Raw genomic sequence first — 21,161 nt, forward strand, 5'->3', positions numbered from 1 at the left:
TCGCCCTGCGGATTCAAGTCACGTCTGAGCCTCTGTGCGGCTTTGAATCATGTCTAAGTCGCTGTGCGGCTTTGAGTTTTATCTGAGCCTCTGTGTTGCTTTGAGTCACGTCTGAGCCACTGTGCAGCGTACAGCCACATCTGAGCCTCTGTGCGGCTTTGAGTCACGTCTGAACCACTGTGCGGCTTTTAGTCACATCTGAGGCTCTGTGCTGCTTTGAGTCACATCTGAGCCTGTGTGCGGCTTTGAGTTATGTCGCAGCCTCTTTGCGGGTTCGAGTCACATTCTAGCTTCTGTGAGGTTTTGAGTCACGTTAGAGCTGCTGTGCAGCTTCGAGTCACGTCTAAGTCGCTGTGCGGCTTCGAGTCACGTCTGAGCCTCTGTGCGGCTTTGAGTCACGTCTAAGTCGCCCTGCGGCTTCGAGTCACGTCTGAGCCTCTGTGCGGCTTTGAATCATGTCTAAGTCGCTGTGCGGCTTTGAGTTTTATCTGAGCCTCTGTGTGGCTTTGAGTCACATCTGAGCCACTGTGCAGCTTCCAGCCACATCTGAGCCTCTGTGCGGCTTTGAGTCACGTCTGAACCTCTGTGTGGCTTTGAGTCACATCTGAGCCACTATGCAGCTTCCAGCTACATCTGAGCCTCTGTGCAGCTTTGAGTTACGTCTAAGTCCCTGTGCGGCTTCGAGGCGGGGTCTGAGCCTCTGTAGGGCTTTGAGTCACGTCTAAGTCGCTGTGCAGCGTCGAGTCACGTCTGAGCCTCTGTGCGGCTTTGAGTTACGTCTAAGACGCTGTGCGGCTTCGAGTCTTATCTGAGCCTCTGTCCGGCTTTGAGTCACATCTGAGCCTCTGTGCGGCTTCGAGTCACATCTGAGCCTCTGTCCGGCTTTGAGTCACATCTGAGCCTCTGTGCGGCTTTGGTCACATCTGAGGCTCTGTGGGCTTTGAGTCACTCTGAGCCTCTTTGCGGCTTTAGTCAGTTAAGTCGCTGGGCTTCGGTCTATTGAGCTCTGTGCGTTTGAGTAAATTGGCCTTGTGGCTTGAGTCACATCTGAGCCTCTGTGCGCTTCGAGCAATCTGAGCTTGTGCGGTTTGATCATCTAGCCTGTGGTTTGAGTCATCGAGCTTGTGGGCTTGAGTGTGAGTTGGTTCAGCACATCTAGTCTGGGTTGAGTCACGTGAGTGGCTGATCACTCAGCCTTGCGCTTCAGCCTTGAGCCGTGCGCTTGGTAGTAGCCTGCGTTGGTCATTGAGCCTGTGGTTTGTCTAGCTGTGGCTGAGTATTGACCTCTTGGCTGTTGAGCCGGATCAATTGAGCTCGTGGTTGAGTCACTCTAGTCTGCGCTTGAGTCTATGAGCCTGTGGCTTGAGTCACTGAGTGTCGCTAGCACATCTGGCCTCTTGCGGTTGAGTCTCTGACTCGTGGCTTGAGCATGGCCTTGCCTTCAGCACATCTGAGCCTGTCTTGCACTTGCACTGTCGGCTGAGCTGAGCCTTTGTTTGAGTCCTTAGCTGTGCGTCGATTATCTATTGTCGGCTTTGATACACTGAGCTCTGTGTGTGAGTCACATCTGACTGTGTGCTTGAATGAGTCTTGCGTTCAGCACATTGCTCGGTTATCTACTCTTCGCTGAGTCACTCTCCTGCGCTTCGAGTCCTGGCTCTGGCGCTTGATATCTGCTGCGCTGAGTCATCTGAGCCTGTGCGTTGATATTCAGCTTGCGGTTGATCATCTAGCTTGGAGTCATTACTGTGCAGTTCAGTTAGCCTGTGCTTTGATCACTTGCTCTGCTGGTCACTCTAGCGCTGCGTATATCTGAGCCTGTGCGCTTGAGTCGCTTTTGAGTCACGTTAGAGCTGCTGTGCAGCTTCGAGTCACGTCTAAGTCGCTGTGCGGCTTCGAGTCACGTCTGAGCCTCTGTGCGGCTTCGAGTCTTATCTGAGCCTCTGTCCGGCTTTGAGTCACATCTGAGCCTCTGTGCGGCTTCGAGTCACATCTGAGCCTCTGTGCGGCTTTGAGTCACATCTGAGGCTCTGTGCTGCTTTGAGTCACATCTGAGCCTGTGTGCGGCTTTGAGTTATGTCTTTGCGGGTTCGAGTCACATTCTAGCTTCTGTGAGGTTTTGAGTCACGTTAGAGCTGCTGTGCAGCTTCAAGTCACGTCTAAGTCGCTGTGCGGCTTCGAGTCACGTCTGAGCCTCTGTGCGGCTTTGAGTCACATCTAAGTCGCCCTGCGGCTTCGAGTCACGTCTGAGCCTCTGTGCGGCTTTGAATCATGTCTAAGTCGCTGTGCAGCTTTGAGTCTTATCTGAGCCTCTGTGTGGCTTTGAGTCACGTCTGAGCCACTGTGCAGCTTCCAGCCACATCTGAGCCTCTGTGCGGCTTTGAGTCACGTCTGAACCTCTGTTTGGCTTTGAGTCACATCTGAGCCGCTATGCAGCTTCCAGCTACATCTGAGCCTCTGTGCAGCTTTGAGTTACGTCTAAGTCCCTGTGCGGCTTCGAGGCGGGGTCTGACCCTCTCAGTGGCTTTGAGTCACGTCTAAGTCGCTGTGCGGCTTCGAGTCTTATCTGAGCCTCTGTGCGGCTTTGAGTAACATCTGAGCCTCTGTGCGGCTTCGAGTCCTATCTGAGCCTCTGTCCGGCTTTGAGTCACATCTGAGCCTCTGTGCGGCTTCGAGTCACATCTGAGCCTCTGTCCGGCTTTGAGTCACATCTGAGCCTCTGTCCGGCTTTGAGTCACATCTGAGCCTCTGTGCGGCTTCGAGTCACATCTGAGCCTCTGTCCGGCTTTGAGTCACATCTGAGCCTCTGTGCGGCTTCGAGTCACATCTGAGCCTCTGTGCGGCTTTGAGTCACATCTGAGGCTCTGTGCTGCTTTGAGTCACATCTGAGCCTGTGTGCGGCTTTGAGTTATGTCGCAGCCTCTTTGCGGGTTCGAGTCACATTCTAGCTTCTGTGAGGTTTTGAGTCACGTTAGAGCTGCTGTGCGGCTTCGAGTCACGTCTAAGTCGCTGTGCGGCTTCGAGTCACGTCTGAGCCTCTGTGCGGCTTTGAGTCACGTCTAAGTCGCCCTGCGGCTTCGAGTCACGTCTGAGCCTCTGTGCGGCTTTGAATCATGTCTAAGTCGCTGTGCGGCTTTGAGTTTTATCTGAGCCTCTGTGTGGCTTTGAGTCACATCTGAGCCACTGTGCAGCTTCCAGCCACATCTGAGCCTCTGTGCGGCTTTGAGTCATGTCTGAACCTCTGTGTGGCTTCGAGTCACATCTGAGCCACTATGCCGCTTCCAGCTACATCTGAGCCTCTGTGCAGCTTTGAGTTACGTCTAAGTCCCTGTGCGGCTTCGAGGCGGGGTCTGAGCCTCTGTGCGGCTTTGAGTCACGTCTAAGTCGCTGTGCAGCGTCGAGTCACGTCTGAGCCTCTGTGCGGCTTTGAGTTACGTCTAAGTCGCTGTGCGGCTTCGAGTCTTATCTGAGCCTCTGTCCGGCTTTGAGTCACATCTGAGCCTCTGTGCGGCTTCGAGTCACATCTGAGCCTCTGTCCGGCTTTGAGTCACATCTGAGCCTCTGTGCGGCTTTGCGTCACATCTGAGGCTCTGTGCGGCTTTGAGTCACGTCTGAGCCTCTTTGCGGCTTTAAGTCACGTCTAAGTCGCTGTGCGGCTTCGAGTCTTATCTGAGCCTCTGTGCGGCTTTGAGTAATATCTGAGCCTCTGTCCGGCTTTGAGTCACATCTGAGCCTCTGTGCGGCTTCGAGTCACATCTGAGCCTCTGTGCGGCTTTGAGTCACATCTGAGGCTCTGTGCTGCTTTGAGTCACATCTGAGCCTGTGTGCGGCTTTGAGTTATGTTGCAGCCTCTTTGCGGGTTCGAGTCACATTCTAGGTTCTGTGAGGTTTTGAGTCACGTTAGAGCTGCTGTGCAGCTTCGAGTCACGTCTAAGTCGCTGTGCGGCTTCGAGTCACGTCTGAGCCTCTGTGCGGCTTTGAGTCACGTCTAAGTCGCCCTGCGGCTTCGTGTCACGTCTGAGCCTCTGTGCGGCTTTGAATCATGTCTAAGTTGCTGTGCGGCTTTGAGTCTTATCTGAGCCTCTGTGTGGCTTTGAGTCACGTCTGAGCCACTGTGCAGCTTCCAGCCACATCTGAGCCTCTGTGCGGCTTTGAGTCACGTCTAAGTCGCTGTGCGGCTTTGAGTCTTATCTGAGCCTCTGTGTGGCTTTGAGTCACGTCTGAGCCACTGTGCAGCTTCCAGCCACATCTGAGCCTCTGTGCGGCTTTGAGTCACGTCTGAACCTCTGTGTGGCTTTGAGTCACGTCTGAGCCGCTATGCAGCTTCCAGCTACATCTGAGCCTCTGTGCAGCTTTGAGTCACGTCTAAGTCACTGTGCGGCTTCGAGGCGGGGTCTGAGCCTCTCTGCAGCTTTGAGTCACGTCTAAGTCACTGTGCGGCTTCGAGTCTTATCTGAGTTTCTGTGCGGCTTTGAGTCACATCTGAGGCTCTGTGTGGCTTCGAGTCACATCTGAGCCTCTGTGTGGCTTTGAGTCACGTCTGAGCTGCTGTGCAGCTTCCAGCCACATCTGAGTCTCTGTGCGGCTTCGAGTCACATCTGAGCCTCTGTGCGGCTTTGAGTCACATCTGAGCCTCTGTGCGGCTTCGAGTCACATCTGAGCCTCTGTGCGGCTTTGAGTCACATCTGATGCTCTGTGCTGCTTTGAGTCACATCTGAGCCTGTGTGCGGCTTTGAGTTATGTCGCAGCCTCTTTGCGGGTTCGAGTCACATTCTAGCTTCTGTGGGGTTTTGAGTCACGTTAGAGCTGCTGTGCAGCTTCGAGTCACGTCTAAGTCGCTGTGCGGCTTTGAGTCACGTCTGAGCCTCTGTGCGGCTTTGAGTCACGTCTAAGTCGCTGTGCGGCTTTGAGTTTTATCTGAGCCTCTGTGCGGCTTTGAGTCACATCTGATGCTCTGTGCTGCTTTGAGTCACATCTGAGCCTGTGTGCGGCTTTGAGTTATGTCGCAGCCTCTTTGCGGGTTCGAGTCACATTCTAGCATCTGTGAGGTTTTGAGTCACGTTAGAGCTGCTGTGCAGCTTCGAGTCACGTCTAAGTCGCTGTGCGGCTTCGAGTCACGTCTGAGCCTCTGTGCGGCTTTGAATCATGTCTAAGTCGCTGTGCGGCTTTGAGTTTTATCTGAGCCTCTGTGTCGCTTTGAGTCACGTCTGAGCCACTGTACAGCTTCCAGCCACATCTGAGCCTCTGTGCGGCTTTTAGTCACATCTGAGGCTCTGTGCTGCTTTGAGTCACATCTGAGCCTGTGTGCGGCTTTGAGTTATGTCGCAGCCTCTTTGCGGGTTCGAGTCACATTCTAGCTTCTGTGAGGTTTTGAGTCACGTTAGAGCCACTGTACAGCTTCCAGCCACATCTGAGCCTCTGTGCGGCTTCGAGTCACGTCTGAGCCTCTGTGCGGCTTCGAGTCTTATCTGAGCCTCTGTCCGGCTTTGAGTCACATCTGAGCCTCTGTGCGGCTTCGAGTCACATCTGAGCCTCTGTGCGGCTTTGAGTCACATCTGAGGCTCTGTGCTGCTTTGAGTCACATCTGAGCCTGTGTGCGGCTTTGAGTTATGTCTTTGCGGGTTCGAGTCACATTCTAGCTTCTGTGAGGTTTTGAGTCACGTTAGAGCTGCTGTGCAGCTTCAAGTCACGTCTAAGTCGCTGTGCGGCTTCGAGTCACGTCTGAGCCTCTGTGCGGCTTTGAGTCACATCTAAGTCGCCCTGCGGCTTCGAGTCACGTCTGAGCCTCTGTGCGGCTTTGAATCATGTCTAAGTCGCTGTGCAGCTTTGAGTCTTATCTGAGCCTCTGTGCGGCTTTGAGTCACGTCTGAGCCACTGTGCAGCTTCCAGCCACATCTGAGCCTCTGTGCGGCTTTGAGTCACGTCTGAACCTCTGTTTGGCTTTGAGTCACATCTGAGCCGCTATGCAGCTTCCAGCTACATCTGAGCCTCTGTGCAGCTTTGAGTTACGTCTAAGTCCCTGTGCGGCTTCGAGTAACATCTGACCCTCTCAGTGGCTTTGAGTCACGTCTAAGTCGCTGTGCGGCTTCGAGTCTTATCTGAGCCTCTGTGCGGCTTTGAGTAACATCTGAGCCTCTGTGCGGCTTCGAGTCCTATCTGAGCCTCTGTCCGGCTTTGAGTCACATCTGAGCCTCTGTGCGGCTTCGAGTCACATCTGAGCCTCTGTCCGGCTTTGAGTCACATCTGAGCCTCTGTCCGGCTTTGAGTCACATCTGAGCCTCTGTGCGGCTTCGAGTCACATCTGAGCCTCTGTCCGGCTTTGAGTCACATCTGAGCCTCTGTGCGGCTTCGAGTCACATCTGAGCCTCTGTGCGGCTTTGAGTCACGTCTAAGTCGCTGTGCGCTTTCGAGGCGGGGTACGGCCTGCGGGAGGCACGCTGTACCCCGCCTCACGCCCATAGACTTCGAGTTACGTCAGATCTCCTCCAGAATTTTAAGAGTCGTAAATGTTTGGTGTCTCTTTAAGACAACTTATGTAACTCCCTCTATAGGGATGTACAGGAGATGTATGCTTGCTGACGGACACGTGGACTGTAAGATGGACTTTGGACTTCCCATATGCAAATATCAAGAACTCATACAGCTCCAAAGACCTTCTCTTGACAAATCAGAATACAATCTTGTTTTTTCTGCTCATAATATAAACCTATTTTTAAGAGAAAACCTTAAATAAAGAGAACTATATGAATAGGATCACAGGAATCTGAAGAAGACCTGCAAGGGTATTTTGAGGCATTTGTAGGTCCTACTATTACAAATTTGATTCCAAAGTACTTAAAAATTTAATTTCTCCTGGTAGAAATGTAATTAGTGATATCTAAAATACAATTCTGACTAGGAGTATTGTAATTGTAACTAGGTAGAATGATTTAGTGCTATCTATAATAAAAATGTTACTTGTCAGCCTGCCTATTTTATTTTAAAACAGCGCCTCATTTCTTTTTTGAATGTTAGTCAAAATATGTTTTTAAGTATCTAAATCTGTATTTTGGATAGGCATTATTAAAATTTAGATGTCTGAAATTCAGATTTAAGTAGTCATTTATCAATTGTTGATATCTGTAATTATATTTCTATTAGTAGAATATATTTTAGATGTCAAGAATTGGATTTCTGGACATCTGTAATGTTACATTCATTTTTAATATCTGACATAGTAATTTTGACTAGCAGTAACTCTGTTATGGAGATCTAAAATTAGAATTACTCCTATTCAGAATTCATTTCAGATAGGAAGAATGTTTATTTTAGATAGGAAGAATGTTGTTTTAGATATCTCGAGGTAAAAGCCCAATACACATGAATGGGAAATGTGACGTCATTTGTACTAGTAAGAATTACATTTCAGTGATCTGTAATGTATATTTTAGATAGGAAGAATGTTATTTTAGATATCTGAAATGCTGATTTTGACTAGGAAGAAATGCATTTGATTCATCTTAAATATCTATTCAGTCAAGCGAATAAATGTCAAAGGGGACTCAAAGATTTTTAGGTATTTGAAAGTTTGTTCTTACAAGTACAATTGTATTTTCAGCAGCCTGAAATGTAATTTTTGCGAGCAAAAATGTATTTTAGGATATCTATTTGTACATTTCTGACTAGTAGGAATGTAGTTTTGACTAGGAAGAATCTTATTTTAGAGATCAACAAATGGAACATTAGAGAGGACAGCACTTCTAATAAATGTCAAAACGGCCTGCCATACCGGCTGTACATTTCATACCGCGCAGGATCAGGGTAGTTCCTTTAAGTCTCTAGGGCCCAGCTAGTGGACAATGGATGATTAGAGGGAAATTAGACAGTTTATTTGACTAAATCTATTTTTGCTTTTAGATTGTCAGAAAAGAGAAAACTCCTCCATATTTTCATGGTATAATTCCCACACTGTCCCTAGATATCTACAAAGCGTTATCAAGCGTTAAACAGCTGAGAATATAGCCAAAATTAAACTTACCTCTGAAAGAGCTTAGCATCTGTTTTTGTTGGTGTTGGCACAAAACCTTTAAAAGCGTGGGTGATCCTGTGTTCGCATTTGAGGTTCTTTGGCCTGTAGCAAAACCAGGGCTCACTTGTGTGGATATCAGTGAAGTTGCATAGCTGCTCTGGAGGTGCCTGAAGGCACACATTACAATTGGTAGCTTCAGTTACTGAGCCTGAGCGAAAGAGGCTTTGAAAATAAAGTCTGCCAGGCTTTTGCAGGTTGACTCTTTCCATCACTGTAACTGCTTCACTGGAGTGGACCAGGGTCACCTTTTGAAAAAGAACAAAAATTCTAAGAAACAGTCTTGCAAAGAAGTAGTTAAGCATTTACAATACACAGGTTGTCCAGTTTTATATATAAGTTCAAGGTAATTAAGATTTCTCACAGTACAGTGTGTTTAATTAGGATTCTGACCTCTCAGTCTGCACAACAACTATCTGATTTTGATTCTTTGTTCTAAAGCAATTTAAATCACTGCTTTCAACAGCGTCTTCACCTCAAGCCCCTTAATCATGTCTTATTCAAAATACACTTAACTCCCCGTTAACCTGGCTTAATATACAGGCTCAGGTTGACAAACTGAGACCAAGTGCCAAATTGCCAAAGGCCATGTTTGAGTAAAAGTTCAGCACTCCTTCCTTTTCGGCCTGATATGAATGTATTTCTGTACCCTGGATTTCCCTGTTCTACTCAACCAACACTGAATATTTCCCCGGCTCCTTATGTCTGGACACCAACCTTGTTTTTGCTTCCTGACCAATGTCTCCTGCCTGTCTCCTGGATCTGACTGATCTAATTTTTGAGGTTCTAAGTTCAAGCCCAACTCCCATGGACTGCCACTCTTTATCCCTGAGCAAGACTCTTAACCCCAACACTGCACAATGGCAGCCCAATGCTCTCCAAAGGGATGGCTTAAATGCAGAGAGTTAATTTCGTTGTTCTTCACTTGTGACGGTGCAATGACGATAAAAACGCTGGGAAAATGAAAGGAAATGAAAGAAGAGTGCTGGACGGGTTTAAATCATATCTATAATCTGACCAATTGCAGTTTGTTCACATCAGTGATAAATCTTCCTCGTGCTTCAGGGTTAACTGTGGAGTACCACAGGGATCAGTTTTAGGACCAATTCTCTTTACTATATATATGCTCCCTTTACTATATGAAATATTTTGTACTGCATTTTGCAGTATATCTATTTATTCATCCTTGCACTGTTCTGGACTTCCACATAAATGCCGTTTTGCACCCTGTTTCTCCCACGCTGTTTACATTTGATCACTACTGCACTTGATGAACGAAAATGTTGTTTTCCACCGCTAAGCTGTTGCTCATTCAATGTCGGAAAGCTGTATAAGTAAAATTTTGTTTTGTATACACTCTATGTATACAAAATGACAAGACAGTTTTTTTCTAAGACTATTAGACAGCATAGGATTAATTTCCACTGTTCTGCTGATGATACTAAGCTATATCTGACTACAAATCCAGATGGAACTAACCCCAGAACATAGATTACAGACATGTCTCAAAGAGATAAAAACCTGGATAAATCTTAACATTCTGCTCCTGAATGCAGACCAAACAGAAGTTATAGTCTTTGGACCAGAGTCTTTGAAAAAGAAGCTGATTACACAGTATTTTCATTTGGATGGGATTATCCAATTTCCTTCTTTCTTATGCAGAATATTGCAAAAAAAATTGAAATATCCTGTCCATGGGGGATGCTGAGAAACTAGTCCAAGGATTAGACTATTGTAATTCTGATGAAAATGAAAAAGAGATCATATCTCTCCTATCCTAGCTGACCTTCATTGGCCTCTTGTTAAATCCAGAATAGAATTTAAATTCCTCCTTCTAACATATAGAGCCTTAAATGGCCAAGCTCCATCTTACATCGGCGATATGATTGTCCCTTATGCTCCTAGCCGAGCACTTTGCTCTCAATTTGCAAGTTTACTAGTGGTTCCCAGAATTTTTTTTCTTTTCTTTTTTTTTTCTTTCAGTGTCCTGTCTGGCAATGTGGCAATAAGAATAATGTTCTTCATGCCAAAAACAGCCCAACAGATTTTGCTTTCACAAGTGGAGCAGTATGGCTATCGCCATAGTGTTCTGCTTGATTTATGCATATAAATAGCTTTATTGTAATTCATGCAGGGAGTATTACAGATTATATGGACACTGCAATGTAAGTAGAACAGGTAAGGAAAAACAGAGAAAAGGAGAAAAGATGAAAGAAAGAGGAGATAAAAGGGGGGATAAAAGAGAGAAAATGGTTCCTAGAAAGTCTAACAGAAGAATAGGAGGCAGATCTTTTAGTTATCAGGCTCCTCTCCTGTAGAACCAACTTCCAGTTTTAGTCCTTGAGGCAGACACCCTGTCTACTTCTAAAGTTAGACTTAAAACTCTCTTTTTGATAAAGCTTATAGTTAGAGTGGCTCAGGTTATCCTGAGCTATCTCTACAGTTATGCTGCTATATGCTTAGACTGCTGGATGACACAGGGACCCTACTTCATCATTTTATCATCTATCTCTATTCTCCCACTCCGCATAATTTGTTAGTTCAATCTCTAACGCTATGCTCTCTCTGCTTTTTCTCATTGTAGCTTCATCTGGTCTGTTCCTGTTTGACTCTGACACCGTCCTGGAGAGAAATAGCAGCTGCTCTGCTGCCATCAACACCTTTGTTTATAGATGTTCAAGCTCTGCCTGTTTTTCAGTGTAGTCCTGTTTCTCTGACTGTGACAGGCTGGATTTGCTCTATTTATCCTCTTACATGGGAGCTCAGGGCATGTCTGCCTGGCTGTGTGTTTCCTGGATGGGGCCACCTGTGGATCTGGTTGACAGTTACCTTTTGCATCTCTGCTTTTTTCTGTATGTCTGCTTCTCTCTTATTGAACCCCAGTCGGCCTTGGCGGATGACTGCTCAAACTCAGCCTGGTTCTGCTGGAGGTTTCTTCCTCTTCAAAAGGAGTTTTTCCTCTCCACTTTTGCTACAAACAAGTGTAGTGCGAATGATTGCCTTCAAGTCAATCAGTCAATGCAATCAACTGGTTGTCCTTACAGTAGATAGAAAACTTGGATACATTTGACTGTACTGAATTCTAAAGTGCCTTTTGCTCTCATCTGCTTTGGTCTGCCTTGCGCTCATTATCTCTCATCAAATCCACCTATTTTTGCTGTTATTTAAGCCTCTCTATCCCAGCCTCTGGTGCCAGATTATTCTAGCTTCTAGCAAGACTAACTTTAGCTAGCTTTCCCAGTGTTTAGTTCTCTCTGTTCCTGACCTGTTTCTGTCCTCAGACTTCTGAGTATTGGCTGCCCCTGTTCTACCTGATGTCGACCTTGGACCTGTCTTTTTACCACCGCTGGGATTTAATCTGCTGGATCCATCGTCTCCCTTGTGTGCTCTGCCTGCTGAAAGATGCAACTTGTTCTTTACATCAAATGTTTGTGATTTAAAACAAACCAGACTCTAAAACAGGTAAAATCCTTCTTAATAAAACATGTGGATAAAACACAAGAAGGCAGGAAGATGAGATTAGCTGCTGAATAGTTTCTTCTATACTTTTATAATTTATTTGACAGAATTGGGGTATTTATTCTAACTGGTGACATCACTGGCACTGGCATTGCCGTTGATGTACACACTGCTGTTCTAATACCTTGTATTTTCTCAATAAAGACATTTTAAAAGTCATTGCAGGCCTTTTTATAATGGAGTTCATGACGATAGGAAGGTTTGTTAGCATGTCAACTCTGGCAGATTAGTATTGAACATTGTTGATGTTTTTTGTTGATAATCTCAAAGATTTTCTTGCAGCTTTATTTGTAAATTATGTTTTTTAAGTTTCTCTACAGATTCCATAGTGAACTTGGAGTTCCTTCTTTCCCCACCTCCGTTCGGCTTTTCGGCATTCCTTCTTTTCTGTTCGGATTGCTGCAGCCTTTCTACATGGAGATTTCATCTTTGCATAGACAACCTTCACTTTAACTTGAGCAATGGAATCAATGATGTCTGTAACTTTAGAATGGAAATGATCAACCAGCTCATCTACTGAGTTCCAGGGTAAAGTCAAAGCATAAGGATAAACTTGGGTAAAGTTATCAAATCTACTATCCATGATTACATGCTTTCATTTAACATCTCTTTTTGTAATTAGACCAATGGCAAAGTTGGTTTCAAAGTAAACAGAAAAATAGTCTGATAGGGCAACATCACTTGCAGAAACATTAGAAATATTTAGAAATATTAGAAATAACAGAAATATTTAGATCATTACTGAGGACCAAGTCCAAAATATGTCTTCGATTGTGTGTTGGCTGTTTCAGTCAAAGCGACATTTTGAAGAATGTCACACAGTTATGTTCTACTTCTGTATTTAGGGTTCTCAGCATGTCCAAAGTTTCCCATAACAATAAAGCAGTCATGTTAAACATATATCATGGATAAAAGTTCCTTAAAATCATTAAAAAACTTTATTTTGGACTTTGGAGGCTGGTAAACATTCATAAACATGGTTCGAACAAGGCCCTGTACTCGTCAAAAGATTCACCCAGGATCACTTTTCTAACTTTGTAAATCATGAAACAGAGTAACAAGTCCTCCTTTTTTAAGTAGTCTGTTCTAATGGAGAAAATTGCATCTGGGAACTATGATCTCCAATAAAATCCGCATCTCATTTTTTTCATCTAGCCCAGTCCCTGTTAGAAACATAAAGTCAAGATTTTGCTGAATAAGGAAATTGTTGATAAAAAAATTTATTTTCTTTACAGAGGTCTTATGTAAATTAAAGCCAGCTTAAATGCCTTGGTGGTTATTGATTGTCTAGCTTGTTGAGCTCCACATTCTATATTTATTATTTTAAAGTTAGATGTTAGATGTTTTACTACTGTTTATTATTCTATTTCTGCTCTTGCTGCCACACATTAAAATAGATTTTCCATCCATTTTCCTTTCGAGGCCCCACTTTTCCTGGGGAGAATCAGTTCTAATAAAGTGACCACTGGAACCCGAAGTATATCACAAGAAAGTGATTTAAGCTCCCGATTGCCAAGACTTCCATCTTTCTTTGCATGTGGAGGAGACAGAGCCGATGGGCTTTTAGATGCTACAGGCCGCCCCAATGCGGTCCAAGCTCTGGAACTGTCATGGAAGAAGATGATTACTTTACTTTTGATTTTGAATTTAATGTTGAATTTGATATTCTCTCTGTGTTGGATCTCTGGGTCACCTGTTTTAAGGAGAAGCTCCAAAATAAAACTATGGACAGCTTGGCTATGTGACTTCCTGCTCTAGTCATGTACAGGTGCTGGTCATAAAATTAGAATATCATGAAAAAGTAGATTGATTTCAGTAATTCCATTTAAAAAGTGAAACTTGTATATTATATTCATACATTACATACAAACTCATATATTTCAGATGTTTATTTTGTTTAATTTTGATGATTACAAATGACAACAAATGAAAATCTCAAATTCATCATATCAGAAAATTAGAATATTGTGAAAAGGTTCAAAATTGATGGCCCCTGGTGCCACACTCTAATCAGCTAATTAACTCAAACCACCTGCAAAAGCCTTTAAATGGTCTTTCAGTCTAGTTCTATAGGCTACACAATCATGGGGAAGACTGCTGACTTGACAGTTGTCCAAAAGACGACCATCGACACCTTGCACAAGGAGGGCAAGACACAAAAGGTCATCGCTAAAGAGGCTGGCTGTTCACAGAGCTCAGTGTCCAAGCACATTAATAGAGAGGCGAAGGGAAGGAAAAGATGTGGTCGAAAAAAGTGTACAAGCAAGAGAGATAACCGCACCCTGGAGAGGATTGTGAAACAAAACCCATTCAAAAATGTGGGGGAGATTCACAAAGAGTGGACTGCAGCTGGAGTGAGTGCTTCAAGAACCACCACACACAGACGTATGAAAGACATGGGTTTCTGCTGTCGCATTCCTTGTGTCAAGCCACTCTTGGACCACAGACAGCGTCAGAAGCGTCTTGCCTGGGCTAAAGAGAAACAGGACTGGACTGCTGGTGAGTGGTCCAAAGTCATGTTCTCTGATGAAAGTAAATTTTGCATTTCCTTTGGAAATCAAGGTCCCAGAGTCTGGAGGAAAAGAAGAGAGGCACTTCATCCACGTTGCTTGAAGTCCAGTGTAAAGTTTCCACAGTCAGTGATGGTTTGGGGTGCCATGTCATCTGCTGGTGTTGGTCCATTGTGTTTTCTGAGGTCCAGGGTCAACGCAGCCACATACCAGGAAGTTTTAGAGCACTTCATGCTTCCTGCAGCTGACCAACTTTTTGGAGATGCAGATTTCATTTTCCAACAGGACTTGGCACCTGCACACAGTGCCAAAGCTACCAGTACCTGGTTGAAGGACCATGGTATCCCTGTTCTTAATTGGCCAGCAAACTCTCCTGACCTTAACCCCATAGAAAATCTATGGGGTATTGTGAAGAAGAAGATGCAATACACCAGACCCAACAATTCAGAAGAGCTAAAAGCCACTATTAGAGCAACCTGAGCTATCATAACACCTGAGCAGTGCCACAGACTGATCGACTCCATGCCACGCCGCATTGCTGCAGTAATACAGGCCAAAGGAGGCCCAACTAAATACTGAGTGCTGTACATGCTCATACTTTTCATGTTCATACTTTTCAGTTGGCCAACATTTCTATAAATCCTTTGTTTTTATTGGTCTTCAGTAATATTCTAATTTTCTGATATGATGAATTTGAGATTTTCATTTGTTGTCATTTGTAATCATCAAAATTAAACAAAATAAACATCTGAAATATATGAGTTTGTATGTAATGTATATAATATAATATACAAGTTTCACTTTTTAAATGGAATTACTGAAATCAATCTACTTTTTCATGATATTCTAATTTTATGACCAGCACCTGTATTCCACATTAAACTGTCATGGTCCTGGTGTGATTGTTCCTGTTTTCCTTAGTTATCCATTTGTTGTCCTCTGCTGCCCTCTTGTGTCCTCCCTTCCTGTTTCTCTGTCCTGCCAAGCACCTGTTGCCAATTTCCTCGTCAGCTCTCTCTCTGTCTCTGTCCCTTTTAAAAGCCCTCCCTGTTCAGTTCCTCTTTGCTGGATCCTCGTCAAACATCCCGTCTTGCTTCCTGTCTGTTACCTGCCTGCCCTGTCTCGTCTCTCCCTGGCTTCTAGTTTGATTTAGCCCTGATGTCTCCTTGGTTCAGGTTCGTTTGCTGTTTTTCTGTGGGACTCTGATTCCTGCCCCTGGTTCTGTGAACCAGAATAAACAGGCTTTATTCACCTCTGCATACTGGTCTCTGCGTTTGGGTCCTCCACACAAACACCGATTCATGACATAAACAGATCTTACGTAACTGTTGAATTCAAGTTTGAGGAAAGAAATCTGTCCTACTAGCAAGGTAGTAATTAATGCAATTTTCCTCATATTGTATTGTTGTGGCTGTGTAATAACAGAATGCATACAGGCTATGGGAAAAGCATTGGTTGAGGGGCCCATGACATCACAGGGATTCCAGCTATCTCTTTGGGGATGCCCTGTTATGTTATACATAGGTTGTCGTTGGACATAAGTTCTGGACTCATTATGAATACTCTATGTATACACCCAAAATTTAAAAAACACATTGAAAGTTCAGCGTATGCCAGCATTTTTTCACCAGATTTTTCGTACATCAGGCATAAAGTGGCTAAATCGTCAAGGTGTGACAGGGGCTTAAATGCACTTCTCTTAAAAAGTAGACACAGAGACACACTCTGTACTTTTAAAAGTAGGCTTATGACAATGTTCTCTTCTATTTATTAATGACATATTTTTTTCCATCACTCTCACTTAACAAGAAAGGTTACTGTTACCTCCACTTGAGCACTTCCTTCCCAGAGTAAAGAGAATACAGCGGTGTAGGAACCGTTTAGATGATCCACCAACTGCCCTGCCACGCCTGCATGAAGAGTAGGGTTGTGTAGCCGAGCAAGAAGAACATCTCCCCCTGACTTCTTTGGGCGACTATTGTAGTCAGCAATTTTTATCAAAACCTTCAGTTGATCGCCTACGTGCCAACTTCCACCACCACTTTTTGGAATAATGGTGAAGGTGCTGTGAGCAGGATCACTTGTGTCATTCAGAGAAAAGTTAGATGGTAGAGATGGTGTTTCAGGCCAGGTAATAGACTTCTTCAAAAATTCTGACTCAGAAACATCCTCTGGTAACACAGAATGAAACGAGCAGACACTGGGAGGCGTAGGGAGCTCAGTACGATCTTTGAAAGTTATGTTATCGGGTAGCGGAGCCTCAGTTGTCTGGAATTTCTTCTTTAACTAGAGAAAAAAATAGGAATATAAAAAAAACAAACATCACCAAAATGCAGTTATACTTTTAGAATTCTAGTTAGTCCTACTTCTAAAATACACCAAGAACCATTCACGTGAAATTCATTAAACTTCAGCTATGAAAATTAATTCTCATATTTTTTAAATGCTTTGCAACATATCTGCTTAGCCTAATTATATTAAATAAAAAGATTTTACTTCTGATTTGCATTTTTCACTGTAGTTACTATTTAGTATTTTCCATGTTGGGGTTCCTTGAATTGGAATTGGGAGCCCATGATCTAGACCAAGAATTTTGTTGGAAACTTTAAAGAATTCTTTGAGGATTTCCTTAACCCTGCTATCACCCCTATAAGCAGAAACTTGGTACTTAGAGTTGAACTCATTAATCACCTCAGTTTATAGCTGAGATGCCTGCTTGGCATTGCATGGCATTGGGAACAGTGCCCCTTGACTAAAAAAACTAGCATTATGGTCCCTCTTCACAAGAAAGTTAACTGAAAGGTGTGTTCCAACCACAGGGGCATCATCCAGTCCCTTCAAAAGCAGTGCAGGAGTCTGGTTTGCATTGCCAGCATAAAGTTGTTCCCTGGTGAATGTTGCACTCCTACAGAAATGCTGCTGTGATGGTTTGCAGCTGGAATGAAGTTTGAGTCCATAGTGGTGAACTGGAAAGTGATGGCTTGCCCTCTCAATGTCATAGAGGAGTTCATGTCTGATGTAAGGAGTTCAAGTTTCTCAAGCTCTTGTTCACAAGTATGGGGAGAATGGAAGGGGACATGAAAAGATATGTTGGTGGTGCTTCCAGAGTATTTTTTTCCCCCTATTTTGTCAATTTTATTAATTTTTTTCTTTTTTTTTATTCTCCCAGAGTAATTTTGTTTTGCATTAGTTTGTCGAGCCAAAGCAGGAGCTTTTGATGTGCATTGCTCATCCCCTCGAACACTGGCATTGATGTTATACCCTGAGATTATAAGCTATTAGTTAAGAAGAACCTATAAATAATATGATGTATAATGTCATGCCTGATTAGACAATATTACACATTTCACTCAATCCAAACAACTGTATTTTATTAATGAATGATTGTTATATGGACAGAGCTTTACCTTCCTAAGATTGTGGGAAAAACTTTATTTTTGACATCTTATGATGCTTTTATATTTCAAGTTAATGTTTTAAAGATCATTAATACTCACCTCTGGTGCTTTACAGATTATGTGATCAGGGAAGTTGCTACTGTAGTACATGAACCATACACCAAACAACATCAAGAAAAGGAAGAAACAACTGAACTTCTGAAGAAAAGGTTTTCTTAAAACTTGGCCTCCCATTATCAGTGCTGACTGATCTCGCCCTGTGTAAAAAATAAAAAGTCAAAAAAGCATTTAGATTATGGATTGTTAGTTCTTTAATCAATTTTGAAAAATTTAATGAGTGAATCTATTTTATTTTTTTTACGTCTTTCCATGAGAGGACATAGAAACAACACAAGTAAATTCCAGTAGAAAATCATAAAGTAACCAGTATAATTTTTACAACCCTTTAATCACAAGTTTTATTCGGAAGAACTAAAAATGTTAATTTATTTTCCAATGTATGCACTTCTTCCAGAAACAGCAATCCTTTAGAATAAAGGGTACTGAATTGACTTCTTTAAAAGCTTTTAAAATGTAAAAACAGGTGAAAAATATACAATGTTAAATTTTCCATCCCATAAAAAGTCTTTACTGTTATACTTTTGAGTAACATATATTTGATATTGCACAGAATGCATTTTATATATTAAATGTTTCCAAAAAACCTAAACTGAAATAAAAAAAAAAATATATATATTTTTTTGTCTTTGCATTAAAATGTCATTATTGATAATCCATTGAGCACATTTTTTTTTTTTTTGATAATCCCAGAGGGAAATTACTTCTCTGCTTTTAACCCATCCCCTTGGGGAGAGCAGTGGGCTGCCATTCTGCGGCTCCAGGGGAGCAGTGTGGGGTTGAGGGTCTTGTTCAGGAACCCAGAGTGGCAGTCTGTGGGAGTGGGGGATCGAACTCAGAACCTCAGGATTCCAAGAGAGTAATGACTGACAGTAAGGACAGTAATTAGGTAACTGAGGAAATTATTCAGCCTCTGATTTACATCTGCAATCTGTCATTTCAGTCGGGTAAATTTCCAGAAAAGATGAAAATTAACAAAGTTGTTCCACTTTATAAATCTGGTGACAGACACTATTTCAAAAATTAGATGCCTGTTTCTTTACTTCCAGAGTTTTCCAAAATTTTGCAGAAATCATTTAGAGACATTAATTAACCTCTCAGAACCCAATGGGTTTTGCGAGGTTTGAGTTTTGAGAATAACTCAGAATGCATGAGTTATTTTTACCAATATAGACATGTTAGACATCATTGGAAAGCTTAGATTCTCCACAATTCAACCAACAAGTTCATTTTATGGACATAGCTAGCACCAAAGCACAATGAACACAGATATAGCGGCATGTCAAAATGTAAACATGACAAAGCAGCCACAGCTACATACATACGAAGACACCCAGAAGCCGTTTTATAAATCCAATCTTCAATTCTTTATACTCCATTCGTCCATAAGGGTCCACAGATTAAAAGTAATCCAGCATATTAGTGATAAAAATATTCCATGATGAGAAAATCAACCATAACGTCCAGTTGTTGACATCAGAAAAGTTAGCTAATTCTCAGCAGCTTACTAATATTTACTTCCTACTACTTATTTCCTCACTTGTTAGTCCGCAATGTTTGGTATGGTTCTTTCAATCGTGTTCTTATCTACAAGACACAAGTGTCTGCTTATTTTTATGACACGATTTGAGCCAAATATAGTCCCCAAAATCTCACTTCCGGACCCTTTCTGTCAGCCAGTGACGCGTCATAATTCTCTGCTGTCATTGGTTAAGTTAGGCTTTGTAGCCAATGATAAAAGGTTTCAAACGAGCCCAAATGTTGGATGCAAGTTCAGTCTGTGCCCAGAGAAGGAGTGAAGTCCGGAGGAGCGGGAAACGGCAGCTTGAAACTGAGCTGGTGTATCCTTGTTATCCTTGTACGTGTAATCATTAAAGGCTATATCCAGTAGGAAAATTACTTTTTTCTATGTGAAATTTTGTACTTAAAGTTATATTTGTGTTTTATATTAGCTTATAATTTCTCTATGTTTTACTATTCTTAATAAACAGTCTTTGTTCTAACATGAGGCATTTTATTTCGTCCCATATTGCCAGAATTGGTATCTCCATCAACTCTATGCATCCAACATAGGAATATACATATTCTTAAGATTATTATTAGACACTAGGCTTGAACTACATCAACCATAGTGTTTGTAGATTTTAAGCAGGGCTGTCTGTCCCTGCTTAATTTGTCTCCCCTGTCTAAACTGGACACAAAGAGTTCCAGCTTTTTAATTTTTGGCTTACAAACATGTTTTATGATGAAAAATCACTCCTAAAAAATTTGAGGTGATATACTTTTGTTTTGTAAACTTACAAGGGGGAACAGAATAAAGCAACCTGTCTTTCCCTGCAATAATCAGTTCCACCTGTGTAAATCAAACACAAACAGTCCTAGGTTTTTCATTTTTGGGTTAAAAACATGTTTTATGATGACAAATCACTCCTGAAACTTTGTAGTTGATAGTTCTTAGTTTTGTAAGGTTACAAGGGTGAACAAATCAAGCTGACAGGCTGCTTTTATCTGTTCCCCCTTGTAACTTTACAAAAAAAAGGTCTTACCAAAAGGCCTCCAATATAGAATCGCAGCCAGGGAATATAAAATATTTTTTTTTTATCAACATCTCTTTGAAACTTGTGGATTGAATAAAATGAAACCACACCCCACTCTTAAAGGGGTCATAAAATGATTATATAGGGTATTTGGTGCTGGTCCTTAAGGCCTCTGAATAGGGTGTCTAAAGCCGGGCATGCACTGTGCGATTTTTTCAATTGCTCCATGCAGCCACAGCTCACATTGTACGAAAAAACCACAGGGTTTTGTCATACAGTGTGAGTTCACAGCTCACGATGTATGTGCAGCACGACACACTGATGCGATCTACCTCATACTGTATGTCTAAAAACCACGTCGGACTCAGCTCAGCATGTGGCTATTACGGTCTGTCAATTTTACAGAAAGAACTCCATTTCACTCGCACCCCCACTAGGGCTGGGCGATAATTCGATAACGATATATATCGATCGATAGACGTGTGGCGCAATAGAAAAAAAGAGGGTCGATAAAAGTTCGATAAAAAAGAAACACAGTTTTCCTTCCTTCTCATTGTAGCCTATCATGCAGGCTTATGCTAGTCACTACTTCCTCCCAACCAATCACAATCGCGGACCCAGGCACGCCGTCACCAAGCGCCGCCCTCTCAAACCACAACACAGAGCATGTGAAGATGTCGCAGCAAGGAGAGGCGGAGGAAATTGTACCGAAGAGGGGGTTTTGTAGCTCGCCAGTTTGGCAGTATTTTGGCTACAGAAAGTCGAACAAAAAACAAACTACAGTAATATGTAAAATCTGTAGGGAAACCGTGAAAACTAAGTCTGGCAATACAACCAACTTATTCTATCATCTCAGCCGCTCACACCCGCAGGAGTACGAGCTGTGTAGGCCCCCGGCGTGGCTCTGCATCATCCTCCGAGGAAGCGTCGGGAATTTCTGCCAAAACAAAGCAGGCGACACAAGCTAAATTGGACTTCCTGGTTTCTGATAAATACGACAAAGCATCCAAGCGGC

General features: G+C 43.1%; 1 protein-coding gene across 1 annotated transcript in view; it reads right to left on the reverse strand.

The window, feature by feature from the left end:
• The window catches only part of LOC119781442 (NXPE family member 3-like), a 45,334-nt gene that overhangs the window by 5,264 nt on the left and 18,909 nt on the right, over window positions 1–21,161 (reverse strand). Inside the window, exons 2-3 of the mRNA XM_038281917.1 lie at window positions 15,919–16,380; window positions 8,018–8,313 (exon numbers count right to left, since the gene is read on the reverse strand). Of these exons, the coding sequence (XP_038137845.1) occupies window positions 8,018–8,313; window positions 15,919–16,380 (758 nt within the window). The remainder of the gene's footprint in view (window positions 1–8,017; window positions 8,314–15,918; window positions 16,381–21,161) is intronic.

This window comes from Cyprinodon tularosa, unplaced genomic scaffold, assembly GCF_016077235.1.
Source record: "Cyprinodon tularosa strain WSP-4 unplaced genomic scaffold, ASM1607723v1 ctg177, whole genome shotgun sequence".
Lineage (NCBI taxonomy): Eukaryota > Metazoa > Chordata > Actinopteri > Cyprinodontiformes > Cyprinodontidae > Cyprinodon > Cyprinodon tularosa.